Source organism: Marmota flaviventris, chromosome 8 (assembly GCF_047511675.1).
Source record: "Marmota flaviventris isolate mMarFla1 chromosome 8, mMarFla1.hap1, whole genome shotgun sequence".
Lineage (NCBI taxonomy): Eukaryota > Metazoa > Chordata > Mammalia > Rodentia > Sciuridae > Marmota > Marmota flaviventris.
In genome coordinates this window covers 79,768,161-79,782,721 of record NC_092505.1, presented here as the reverse complement: position 1 = coordinate 79,782,721, position 14,561 = coordinate 79,768,161, and the positions used below count along the sequence as shown (strand labels likewise).

Genomic DNA, 14,561 nt, shown 5'->3' with positions numbered 1-14,561 from the left:
TAGAGAACTTAAAAATATACAACATTAGGCTGGGATTGTGGCTCAGTAATACAGTGCTTGCCCAATATCTGTGAGACAATGGGTTCAATTCTCAGCACCGCATATAAATCAATAAAATAAAGGTCCATTGACAACTAGAAAAATTTAAAAAATATATATACAGCATCAAAATTTGGGGGGATCAATGGTTCAAATACTGCTACCCTAAATTTTATGCTTCATTGCAGAAATGTGAGAAGATAAAACATTTTCATTTTTAGTATCCTCCCTGAACTAATCAAAACATTCTTATAAATGTTTAGAGTCATAGCTTGAGGTCAGAGATACAGACATTTTAAGGCAACAAGAACTCTTAGAAGTAAATAAAGCTGTAAATCATAGACAGGAGGGGATGCTTGAAGAACTCCTCTCATTAAAAGAAAAACTGAATGAAAAATTGTATGTTCTCTGTTAGGAGCTTATATCTACTTAACTTCTATCTCAACAAAAAAGATAGACATGACTGAGGACAACCAATCATTTACAACTGAATTTATTCTCATCGGGTTTACAGACCACCCAGACATGAAGACCCTTCTGTTTGTGGTGTTCTTTGGCATCTATTTGGTCACCATGGTGGGGAATCTAGGGTTGGTGGCCTTAATTTACATGGAGCGCTGTCTCCACACACCCATGTACATCTTCCTGGGCAACCTGGCTCTCATGGATTCCTGCTGTTCCTGTGCCATCACTCCCAAGATGCTAGAGAACTTCTTTTCTGAGGACAGAAGGATTTCCCTCTATGAATGCATGGCACAGTTTTATTTTCTCTGTCTTGCTGAGACTGCAGACTGCTTTCTTCTGGCAGCAATGGCTTATGATCGCTATGTGGCAATATGCAGACCACTGCAGTACCACACCGTGATGTCAAAGAAGCTCTGCATTCAGATGACCACAGGAGCCTACATAGCTGGAAACCTGCATCCCATTGTTCATGTAGGACTTTTATTTAGGTTAACTTTCTGTGGGTCTCATCAAATCAATCACTTCTTTTGTGATGTCCTTCCAATATACAGACTCTCCTGTGTTGACCCTTATATCAACAAATTGATGATAATTATCTTGGCAGGGTCAGTTCTGATACTTACAATTACTATTGTCCTAATCTCTTATTTCTATATCCTTTTCACTATATTTACAATGAAATCTAAAGAAGGAAGGGGCAAAGCTCTATCTACTTGTGTATCCCACTTTCTTTCTGTTTCCATATTCTATGGTTCTCTTCTTTTCATGTATACTCGACCAAATTCACTTAATGAAGGGGATAAAGATATACCTGTTGCAATTTTTTATACTCTAGTTATTCCTTTATTAAATCCTTTCATTTATAGTCTAAGAAATAAGGAAGTAATAAATGTTATGAAAAGAATTATGAATAAAAGACAATTTTGTAATATTGTAAAACAACAATTTCCCATGGAAAATTGATTTCAACTTAATGTATTTGAAAACCTACAAATACTGAGAAAGTGGAAATGGGCACTTTGTAATCAAAATAGTAAATTATTTAAACATGATTGTATTTTTATCAAATACGTTTGTAGATGACAAATTGTGCTAAAACATACTTCAAAATCTAAGGCAGTGAGATTCATTAGGAGTGAACTGAATAATTATCCATTAATGCCAAAGTGTAAGTTGTCACAATTTTCAAAAACAAATTCAAAAATGCTGGGACAAAAGTCAGTATGCATAAAAGTAGTCCCCACTTAATATTTAAATTTCTCAAGTCCCAAAATATAATCTTGCAATTTCAGGCTTATTTTTAGTTCACAAATATTAATCATTCCAGAAGCAACTCCATCTGTGGGAAGTAAACTGTTTGAATTTGATTTTCAACTTGAATTTGGTCCTTTCCTTAGATTATTTATGCAGAGTATTTTCTCATGAAGAATAGTTTCATATTGTTAGTCATTTTTACACTAAATACTATCTGTATATTATGGTCAATCAACCTGTGGCTTTAAATGATGCTATTCATAATGAAATCTATATATTTTAATTTTTCTTGTAATTTGTTTATTTTCCACTATAGATGGCAATGTAATTAGTCTTAATTAAATTGAGTTTTAATTAAATTAGGACTTTTCTTCCTGATATTATTACTTGTTTTGTTTTTCATTAGGAGTACCAAAACATGGACTGATTCCAATGAAAAATATTGATCTGTTCATAGTATTAACAAAAGATGAAGATGTTGTTCAAGTATTATAGGCAGAAAAATAACAAAAATCCTAATGCTTTAAACAAAATATTTGTTATTCAATTAAATGTAAAAGTTCAAAAAATGATTTATTAAATTGTGCTGTCTACTAGAACCTAATCTAGATATTTCACGTATATTATATATGAACTAATTAGGCATTCTTTTTATGCTTTTTTTAAAAATGAGAACCTCATTGGGACCACCAGGTACTGAATAAAGTAAATTAAATTTCATTTATGTAACTTGCCCAACCTCACATTCAGTTAAGTCAGAGGGAACTGGAGTGTGAATCAGTACTGCCTTTTCTCCACATGCTTGGGTTTTAGGAAATGGAGGTTGTATTACCTGTGGTATTTAGATATAAGTAACAACAGAAGTAAACTGTTCATTTAAAGATGAAAACTATTTTGACAGTTAGAGCAAAACATAAATTATCATGACCAAAGTCATTGTGTATAAAAGTGAATGTGTCACTGGGAATGGGAAATGCAGGTGAACCATGGGATAGATTCAACAAAGTGGCAAAAGTAGGAGAGAATGAGTGTGGGAAAGTAAGGGTAGAAGTGGATCAGATTCCAGAGAGAATTAAATGCCACCCTAAAGAATCTGAGTTGGTTCTGAGGCTAAGACTTTATCATCTTCCTAGCAGCAAAGCAATATGATTCTATCTTTCAAAAAATTAGTTTGGCAATTGATTGGAAAGAGACTGGAATGAGCCTAGTTTCAGTAATTCACTTGCTAGGTGAGAATATGGGAATGAGAATAGGCTCAGAAAGGGTAGGGGTACACACATATAGACAGAATTTAAAGAAAAAAATCATATTGTATATTGCTACTGTGGGAAAATAAATGAAATAACATCTTCTTCTCTGCACCCACCAAATCACATCTGATTTTATATTACTAGTTCTCAAACAGTCCCTGGTGTATTTGGTCATTCAGTAAGTATTTCCTTTGAAGTTCTTATTGTAATTTTGTTACTTAGTGTACAATTATTTTACGTTTGAATGTTAGTAACTTTCTTTCATTTCTTTCAGGTTTAATTTCTAATCTGGTTAATACAGATAAATACAACCTACAACAATGGCTTTTAAGGGTCTTAAATAGATTTTTCAGACTATTAAAAAAAAAACCTCCAGGGGCCAAAACATTTGAAAATTCTATGCATGTTGTACACACTCTATTTTATCCCTTGTTAGTGAATTGTAGTTCTACATAATTGTTGAGTCTATTTCTACAAAAATACATAAATGAAATTTAATTTATTTTATTCAGTACCTGGTGGCCACAATTTTCCCTCCCTCCTCCTTCCTCTGCTCTACTGGTCTTCCTTTCACTCATTTCTTTATTTATGATTAGTGCTTTATAGATAAACATACAGGTGAAATGCACTGTGTTATATTTACATATGTACATAACATAATTTGGCCACTATTTGCATAATGAATTTGACAAAATTATGCTATGTGCATCTATAAATACACACACTGCAGTGTTTTATTTTATTTTGTACCAGAGATTGAACCACTGAGCCACATGCCCAGCCCTTTTTATTTTTTATCTTGAGACAGGGTTTCACTAAGTTTCTTAAGGCTTCCCTAAGTTGCTAAGGCCGGCTCTGAATTATGATCCTGCTGCCTCTTGTGCATGACCATACCTGATTATACACTCTGTTTTAATGGACATTTTGAGTTGTCAGAATTACATCCATTTCTTTATTTCCCTTTCCTACTAATACCATGATTTTTACTGAGTATTTCTTTATTACCCAGCCTTAATCCATAGCAACCTTGAATACCAGACGTCTGTACATGAAAATATGTGAATTGTGTGGGGATAGTAAGACAAAAATCCAATATCTAATATGTTAAATACTAATAGATACAATCTACTATTTTTAGAGACTTAAATACATTTTTAGTGAAAACATGCAGAGACCAGAATGTTTGAGAAGCTCTGAATTGAATAGAGTACACACTATTTTAATGGATATATTCAGTTGCCTTGATTTCTTTCCCTTTTCCAGTAATACCATGATTTTTGTTATATATTTCTTTATCAACAACTCCTAAACCTTATAAACACTAATCCCAGACATCTGTTGATGGAAGAGTTGTGACTTATTTATGGTCAGTGTCTGGGGAATAAGTTTGCTTTATTCTAAAAGAGATCCATACAAAAAAATATCATCTTGGTCTCTCTGAATATCAAGGTGTATGGATGTGAAAACTGTCAGAGTCTCTTTCCATTTTATCTCCAAAAAACAATCAGCCTAGGCATGTGCTCAACACTGAAATAAAGCAACAGCTGAAGTATTCACAGATAAACAGACATAAAAATATCTGGCCTAAGCCATCCCTTCTGGTTATATAATACAATAGATACTAGTATGCAGGCTTGTTTTGGGAAAGGTGTTTTATTTGCAAATGATTAAATGTTAATTGCTAATTCATGTCTCTTTCTTATAATGTCCCTTTATATCTAAGTTAATCCTCATACACTTTTAGCTTACAAATACTTTTTAGTGGTATCTATTTCATCATTCAACACATCTTTTAAGTCTTTTACTCTCATTACTATTTTTCAGTTTCAATAACCCCACAATAAAAAATTAAGAGAGATCTCAATTTGTCCACAGAAATGCAATGGCAAAGTACAGAAATCTAATACAGGCTATCTGAATTCAGAATCTATAGTCTAAACCATTAAATCATAAAAGAAATACCATGAAGTCCAAATCAATAACAGAGAAGTGTTTAAGAATCTAAGCGTTTAAGTGGGCAGATATTCAAGAATGATGCCACTCATTTACAGTTACCCCCATATTTATTTTGAAAAATTTCAAAAAAAAAAAAAAAAGATTTAGCAATGCAGCTAAAACTCACATGCATTTTTAGCCAATTAATGAATTAAGTGATTGTCACCTGTTTACATTTATTCATCTCAAAATATTTATACACACATGTAAAATGTATGCATAAATATAATAAATATACACATGTGATGCACATATACATATTTTTTACATATATTGTGTATACTTGTGCATATTTATACACATAATATACTTGAGTTAAATTAAATTTATGTCTGAGGATACCTCTGCCTCTGAGTCCTTATGTAATGAACTTCAACCTAATCTAGTATGTAAACCAAATGAAAGCCTACTTTAGGAGTATGTCCTTGTAACCAGCAGCTGATTCTTAGTCAATTTCAGCAGCAGAGCTTCAGTTACAGTTGTCCAGCTGAATAAAATGAAACAAAGCAGTAAATTGTAACTAATTAGCCTGTCTTTACATATTTGTTTTGTTTTCTGTCCAAAAATGCTTGGCCACATTACAGCCCAAGAGTTCTTGGAATTGATTCTGATTCTGAAGGCTGCCTGATTCAGAAATGCTGAATATAAGCCAGTTGAAATTTTAAAACTGAATTTGTTTAATTTGTAGATATATTTAAACCAAATTATACATTGACATGAAAAATTTATATCCACACCTATGTAATACGTACTAATGTACTTATGTGATATATATATATATCATGTTTTTGATGGCTAATCATGCAATAGTCAGGTACTACTGGACATTTGTAAATCTTCTTCAATAAATGGTACTGGGAAAATTGGGTATACATATTCAAAAGAATGAAATTACAAACTTGTTTTACCCTGTACACAGGATAATGCTTAAACCAGGTGGAAAAAAAAACCAAAAAAACTATCTCCTCAAGCACTTATCATTTCAGTATGATGAAAGCTTTCAAAATCCTTTCTGCTGGCCTTTTGAAATGAACAGTATTGTTATGTAGGTTCATTGACTGTTGATTCATCTTAGAACTAATTTAGTATATGCTTAGTATATATTGAATATGATATTTTATTTGAATTATGTATTATTTTATTTGAATTATAATAATCTGTGGATTATTTTGTTTATAATTCAGTTAAGCATCAAAATATTGCTTTGGAATTCTGGAGAATGATTCAAAACTTTTTCTTTTTTTAATTGATTTTATTTATTTTTTAAATACACAACAGCAGAATGCATTACAGTTCTCGTTATACACGTAGCTTTTTGTTAAATTTTAGATATTTCTAGAAAAATAAATAAAAGAAATAGTAAATACATTATATATTAAAATATATGATAAAGTTTGAATAATTAAAACACTCTGGTTTTAAATCAAGAATTGATACACATAAGAATGTAACAAATCAGATTATTCAAAGTAAATTGCAACAAAAAATAAGAAGGGAATCAAAATTCAACAAGAATAAAAGTACTGTTTATTGATCCTGGGACAGTTGAGTACATATTTATCTTTTCCATTACTGCAAAATTTATAAGCCCTCACCCCACATTGAGAGAGATGTTATTAACAATTTTTTTTATTTTTTCATAACTTGAATTTAATGTATAGAATTGAAGTAGATAAAATTTGTTTTGGAATGTTGTAAAGTAAGAATTAAAATGTGGTTTTGGACCAGCCATTAGTTCCAGAAGCATTTACTAACCAGCTCTTCCCTTACTTACTCACTCATGCCTCCGTTTGTATGTACATACTGATACAATCACATGTGTAGTTATACACAGATAAGTTTATTTCTAGTCTTGCATAGCCAAAACCAAACAGTCCCAGTGCATTCACTTTTGTCCTGAGAAATAAGAGAGACACTTAAAAACAAACAACAAAACTACAATATAACGTGACATGACTAGGGAAGATGCTTTTGCTTCTAATACATTCTGTTATTAAGGATCCAGAAAATATCAATTTTCCTATTCTTTAGTTCTAGGTGACTTTATTTTTCAATGTTTTTATTACTGCATTATAGTAATTCATACTAGTGGGGTTCATTTTGACATGACCAATCATTCATGGAGTATAATTTACTCTAGTTCATGACTTTTAATATCTTTATACAAGATGGTCCAGAATATATATTTATAGCTGGGTTAACTCACCTAATTTCCAGACTCTTTATCTTAACTGCATTTTTCACATGGTAACTTGAATGTCTCAAAAACAACTCAAATTTAGCAGGATCAAAATGACTCTTGAATTTCCCCTAAACATTGCCCCTCCCTGCTGTAATGGTAGATTCTACCTACTGGAATGGTTTTCTCAGAATCATAGAGCTGAAATAATGTTTTACTAAAATGTGAGCACATTCTTTATTTATATTCTAGACAGCTGTGTTACTTTTAAGGAATTACATGTTCTGTTTTCCATTATACTGTTGTCCCTAATGATTTTCAGGAAACTTTTCTTATTTGGAACTTTATTAAATTTCAGAATGTATATTTTTGATTTTTTTTTCATTTAGTTTTCAAGATAGTGATGGTTTATTTCTTTCCTTAGTCTTTTTCTTCTCAGTTTTCTTAGCTTGGCATTTTATCTTTGCTTTCATTGTTTTTCTTCACCTTTTCTTGCTTTTACACCCTCCTTCCTTAATTCCATTCTTTGTCCTTCCTTTTTTTAAATTTTTTAAAATTTTTTTCTTTATTTTCTTTCTTCCTCTAATTCTCTCTCCCTCCTTTATTTCCTTTCCCTTTATTTCTTTATTTTTATCTTTCTTTCTTTTTCCTTTCTTCTGTATTATGCTCTTAATCTCCCTTTCTTCCTTTCTCTCTCTGTTAGTCTCTCCCTCTAAATATTTAAAGCTTTACTTTCTTATTGAGAAAAAAACCTCAGGGTACAAAATAAATACTTTTCACTTAGAAAAATTAGAATATATAAATCCAGTGTTCAGAGTAAGTTTATTTGTGAATGTCCCATGAAAATCTTTAATATTTTTAAGTCATCATTATGAACTCAGTTTTTAACATATTTTCTTAGCTTAAGTAAATTATCATTATTACTCTTTCACCAGTGGGAACTCCTCCCAAACACTTTCTTCTGGAATCTTTTTGTCCAGAATCTTTCTGATATGATCCCAGTAGTCTCTAAAAGTTTACCATTCTCTAACATAAGAAATATAATTCAAGGCACTGCAATTTCTGTTCAGGATTGTAATTAGACATTTTCCAAAGAGATCTTATACATAATAATTTTTAGTGTTTTCTGGTCTATATTTTCTGTTTATTTAAAAAATAAGTAAACAAACAAACAATGCATGAATATATGCACACTCTTATATAACTTTTTACTCAACTGCTCATGAGGGAGGGAGGGAGGTGTTTAGACATTTTGGCATTGCTTTTTAAAACTTTGCAACATCATTCTGTAAATCATTCTGTAACAGTGGTAAATCTGGTAAAATGCCATTGACCCCTTTGTAAAAATATATAGTAGTCTGTTATGTGTTTATTTAACTTTATTTATGCATGAATATTGAAATTCTTGCTAATATTTTTCCTGAAATATCCCTACTGGTCCCTTTATTTGTAGACAATTTAAATTTATACATATACACACATATTTTATATGTATATGTGTGTGTATATATATGTATATATATACATATACATACATATATATATATATATATATATATATATATATATATGCATGTATATATACACACACATATACATACATTTTTTTTTCTGTGTGTGTGAAAACCTAAATAAAATCCAGGATCTATTGTTCTTATTACATATAGTATGTATCATAATATAAAATATAGGTTTTCATTTTTTAAAAAATCTGAGAATCTTATAATATTTAAGTTAATAACATATTTACAGTAACATGATGAATGAATTTGGTCTCACCATGATGATTTTTTCCATTTAATGTTTACAAACTGCATCATGTTATATTTACTGTCTCCTTATTGATATGGTTCTTTTTACTTGGTATTTCGATGGTTTGCACTTTTGTTTTAGTTGGCTGTGTTAATATTTTTATTATACATGCAATTGCTCTTATCTGCATTTATGGTGCTACTTTTGTTTTGTCTTCTATTAATATTATTTGACCACTATACGGCAATTAGGTCCTTAACTTTAGCTCTCTCCATATTTGACTACTACTAGTACATATATGGCAATTGAGGGAGTTATTTTCCTTTACTACTCCCTTTTCATCTCTTTCACTGGTTTTTTACTATTCATTAGCTTTATTATTTTTTTTTAGAGAGAGAGAGAGAGAGAGAGAGAGAGAGAGAGAGAGAGAGAGAGAGAGAGTTTTTGATATTTATTTCCTTTAGTTTTCGGCGGACACAACATCTTTGTTTGTATGTGGTGCTGAGGATTGAACCTGGGCCGCACGCAATGCCAGGAGAGGGCGCTACCGCTTGAGCCACATCCCCGGCCCCCAAGCTTTATTATTATTGATGGTATTAGATTACAAGAACTTACAAGGATAGTACAGGAGAATTATACACTTCATATAATTCCTTAATTATGAATATCTTACATAATCATGGCACACTTTTCACAATTAAGACAGGAAATTGATATAATGCTATTAATTAAACTGTTTTTTTTATTTCAGTATTTTTTCCATTAAGTTCTTCTTTCCATTTTGTGACCCAAACAGGATTCCCATTGGCACCATGTTGTCAGATCTCCTGAGTTTCTTACAATCTGTGATGCTTTTTGGTCTTTCTTTCTTATTCATGAGCTTGACAATTTACAAGCAGTATCTATAGGTGTTTTGTATAGTGTTTTACAGCTCATGACAAGTCTTTTTTCTAGGGAATTTGAAGAGGAATGACACAGAATTAAAGTGTTCTTCTCATTGTATCATATCAGGGTGTGCTAGATATCAACCTGCCTTGTTACTGATGATGTAAACCAGTGTCTCTTGGTGAAGGTGAGATCTGATGGCTTTCAACACTGTATAGGTAACACTTTCTCCTATTCATATGCCATGCATTAGAAACAAGCCACTAAATCTAGGTTTCACTCCAAGAAGTGTACTTATGCTCTATCCTTTAATATCAAAGAATGTGTGGAATTATTTCAACACCCAACCAATAACTTAAAAATATTGGGTGTGATGAAATATGAGAGTACACAAGTAGCAAATTTACACTTAAATTTTTATATAACTAAGTATCTCATCTCCATCAATGATTACTGTTGATGTTATAATGGTGACTTTCAATTTTCCTGATTATTTATACATATATTACCATTCTCTAGATATATGGCACTTGGAGAATAATTCCCCCCTTGGTATTATTGAAAATATTGATTTAAAGTTATTTTATGAGGTATGTTGCTTTTGAGAAGCCTGAGAAGGGGATTCATAAGGAAATTTAGCATGCTATGGACAGATCCACCCTAAGTAAAAGGACATGTGGGCTGCAACTGGCTAGGACATAGGGAAGGGGTTCCCTAAGCCCTTTGAAGACCACATTTTGCTACCATGTGCCCCAGATGCTGGAGGTGGGGCTACAGGACTTGTTTGCCTATATGGATTGCTTTGATTGCATCCATGGCCCTATTCCTCTCCTTTGGAATAGCAATGCTTACTCTGTGCCATTCATTATACATTGGATGTATATAACGTCCTATGATTTTTTTCAGTGTCTCACAGCCAAAAATTTTCCTTCAGTCTCAGAGTAAGCTTTCAACCTGCACTTTGGGTGGTATTGGAATTCTTAAGATTATGAGAATTCTTGGAGATGGACTGAATGCATTTGCATTGTGAGATGGACAGAAGTTTTGGGAACCAGTGCCATAATGTTATGGTTTAGATATGAGATATTCCCCTAAAAGCTCATGTGGCAATGCAGGATTGTTTATTTTAAATGATTAAATTATTAGAGCTGAAACCTAATAAGTGGGTTCATCCATTTGATGAATTAATTATTTGTAGGCAGGTGCTGCATTTCTGGATGAAATTGGTCACTGGAAAACAAAAATCCTCATGTTCATTCTCATATTCTCTCTCTCTCTCTCTCTCTCTCCCCTCCTTTTTCATCCTTCCTTCCTTCTCTCTCCAACTTTCCAGATTCAATAAGGTGGGCAGCTTTCTTCTACATGCACTTATGTTTTGCTTCATCTCAAGCCCAGTCTGATGGAATCCTGTGACCATGGATGAAATCTCTGTTCATAGTTTGAATAAGAAGTATCCCTAGAAGCTAATGTTTACAACAATACTGGGATGTTCCAAGGTGAAATAATTTACATTACAGGAGTTGAAACCTATTCAGTGGATTAGTCCATTTGATGGATTAATAATTTTAATGGATTAATGGGTAACTCTAGTTAGGTAGAGCATGGCTGCCAGAAGTTGGTCACTGGGTGTAGACCTTTGGGGTTTTTATTATGCCCTTGGTGAGCAGAGTTCTTTCTCTCTGCTTCCTGTCTGCCATGAACTTAATAGCTTTCTTCCACCATGCCATTCTTCCATGTTGTCCTGCCTCACTCTGGGCCAAGAGGTATGGAATTAGCTGACCATGGACTGAATGGTCACTGTGAGCCAAAATAAACTTTTCCTCCTCTACGTTGCTCTTATTAGGAATTTTGGTCACAGTGATAAAAAAAAAATCTGACCTAAGATATGATTATTCACCTAAAATTTTGGATTGTAACTTTAAAAAAATATTTCTTCTTTATTCTTTTTCTTTACAGTAATCCAATTTCTGTGTGTTGTATGACCCTTGTTAATTTTTTATACCCATCAGTTTCTCTCTACTCTTTTTGACCCTTTTCTTATTATTTTTTTATCTTACTCATTTTATTTCTTCTACTGAACTTAGGCTATTTTCTGGACAAGGAGGCTTTTGATACCTGCCAGTTCTCAGCATACGCACAGATGGATAAATAATATTGTGAATGACAGATCTACTGCAGGACACCTCTTAAACTGTTCAGAATTACTTGATATTCATAAATTCTAGGAACAGACATCCTCCTGATTTGGATATCTCTTCTGAGGATTCTCATGAGATGAAGTCTAATGGGACAATGTGCAGTCCTCATTTTTGATCTAGTATCAAAGCTATACTAGCCAGGTGCAGTGGCTCATACCTGTAATTCCAGAGTTTAGGGAGGCTGAGGCAAGAGGATCAAGAATCAAAACCAGCCTCAGCAATTTAGTGAGGGGCTAATCATCTCAGTGAGACCTTGTTTCGAAATAAAAAATATAAAATGGATGGCATTAGAGCAGATTATGCTAAATGAAGTTAGACAATCCCTAAAAAACAAATGCTGAATGTCTTCTCTGATATAAGGGGGGGTGACTCAAAATGGGATAAGGAGGAAGAGCATGAGAAGACTACCACTAAATAGGGAAGAGAGGTGGGAGGGAAAAGAGGGAGAAGGGGAGTTGCACGGAAGATGGAAGGAGAACCTCATTGTTATACAGAATATATTTATGATGTTGTAATGAGAAAAAGAAAAAAAAGTGTCACATTAGATTGGATAGAGAGAAAGGATGGGAGAGGAGGGGAGGAGTAGGGGGGATAGAAAGGGCAGCAGAATAGAATAGACAATTTGATTGATGTATGTACATTCCTTGTATGTATTATATGTCAAAATACATTCTGCTGTCATGTATGACTAAAAAAATAAAAATAAAAAATTTTAAAAAATAAAATAGGGCTGGAGATATGACTCAGTGGTCCAGTGCCCCTGAGTTCAGTCCTCTATACCTGCCCCCCCAAAAGCTATACAACAATCAAAGGGGAAAACAATTCAAACAAACAGTATAGGCAATTGTGTTTTATAACACCCCCAAATTAAAATAACAAAAGTAAAAATAGACAAACAAGATAATGTCACACTAAAAGTTTCTGCATGTAAAAGGGAACAAGAAAAGTGTGAAGAAACAAGCTTCAGTGTGGGATCAAATATTTGCAAACCAGTCATATGAAGAAGAAAGAATATCCACAATATATGAGGAAATTATATAATTCAAAGCAAAAATATAAATGCTATTTATATTTTTTAAATTTTATTTATTTATTTATTTAAATGTTATTTTTATTTGTCTCATTAATAGAAAAAAATTTCATACTCTTTATTCACTCAATCTTATTCCTTATTCATTTCTACTTTTATGTTTTGTAATATACATAGCATGGCAGCAGAGTGTTGCATATATCAAATATGTAGGAGAATAGGCAATATTTCAATAATTTTAAAGTGATTTTATTGATTTGAATGTACAAAGAACAGGTGGCAATCTGTCTTCTGCGGAAGTTGCAAGCAGATAGATGACAGTTGAAACTCTAGATGAGATAGATAACCAAACCAGTCAACTTGGTTAAGAAGTTTCTTAGATGTTCTTTCGAATGACATTTAGAGTTGGACGTCAACTATCAGAGAAGAGTTTCAGTAAAATGACAGAAGTACAAAGAATAAGCAGGAAAAAACCAATCAGAAAATTTTCCAATTAAACTCTCATTTCCCTTATGTTATTTGTAAGCTTCCCTTATATCATGTTGTAAGTTTTGACCAAATTACTTTACTATACAATATATGATTACATGTTACACTTTCTAATGTCTATACATTTGTCCTGGGTTTTCCTAAGGTACTTTATATTCTCATGCTCTCTGCTGTTTATAGCACTCTTACCCTCAGAAGTTTATCTAAAATCACAAATCCACTGGGAAATTTTTTTAAAAAATATGAATATTGAAATAATATGTATCAGGAATTTAGCTCAGTTGGCTTCAAAGAGCCCAAAAGAACTATGAAGTGATACCTATGTTAAGGCTGTTTAGAACAGAGGTTCACAAAAATCCAGAGACATACAAGTCACACCTAGTTAAGTGAATACTGATATACAGAAAGAACAATTTAGGTAATGCAGATAAAAAGGTTTGATCATAAACCAGAGAAAGTTCTCATATAAAATGTGTTTATATCTGACCTTAAATATGAGCAGAATTGAAATGGAAAAAGAGGGAAAATTTATTTTAGGTGTAAGAAAAACTGATATCATACAGAATAAAGAAGGTACACAAGGATCAGGGAAGTGATGCACATGGCCATCTTGCCTCTGATGAACAGGAGAAAGCAAAGTGGGAAATATATAGAATTGCAAAATTAGGAAAATGGACCTAGTTTGAAAAAATAAAGAGGTTCTGTTCAGAACTCTTGAGCAGGGAAGTATCACTTTGAAATTCATTCAGCAAACAATAAGCACTACAAAATGACAAACACAATTCAGAGGACTGGAAATACAGAATTGGACAAATCAATGAAATCCCTTCTTCCTAAACCAGAGCACCAATCTTGGGGTAGGAAAGGAGTGACCAATTGCCGATGTACTCACAGATAAATGCATAATTATTAAAGAGTGATTAGTGGTATGAAGAAGAGAAAACAGCAGGGTATGAAATATAAAAGACATGATATGAAGAGAAAGGACAGGAGAACAGTCTCAGAATTTTTATATAGAACAAATT

The 14,561-nt window shown here is 32.4% G+C and overlaps 1 protein-coding gene across 1 annotated transcript; it reads left to right on the top strand.

Annotated features, from left to right (window-relative positions):
- Nucleotides 1–498: 498 nt before the first annotated feature.
- LOC114098989 (olfactory receptor 5K3-like) lies at nucleotides 499–1,467 on the top strand. The gene has a single exon (XM_027943199.2). It carries the CDS (start codon nucleotides 499–501, stop codon nucleotides 1,465–1,467), a length of 969 nt encoding a protein of 322 aa, XP_027799000.2.
- Nucleotides 1,468–14,561: the final 13,094 nt, after the last annotated feature.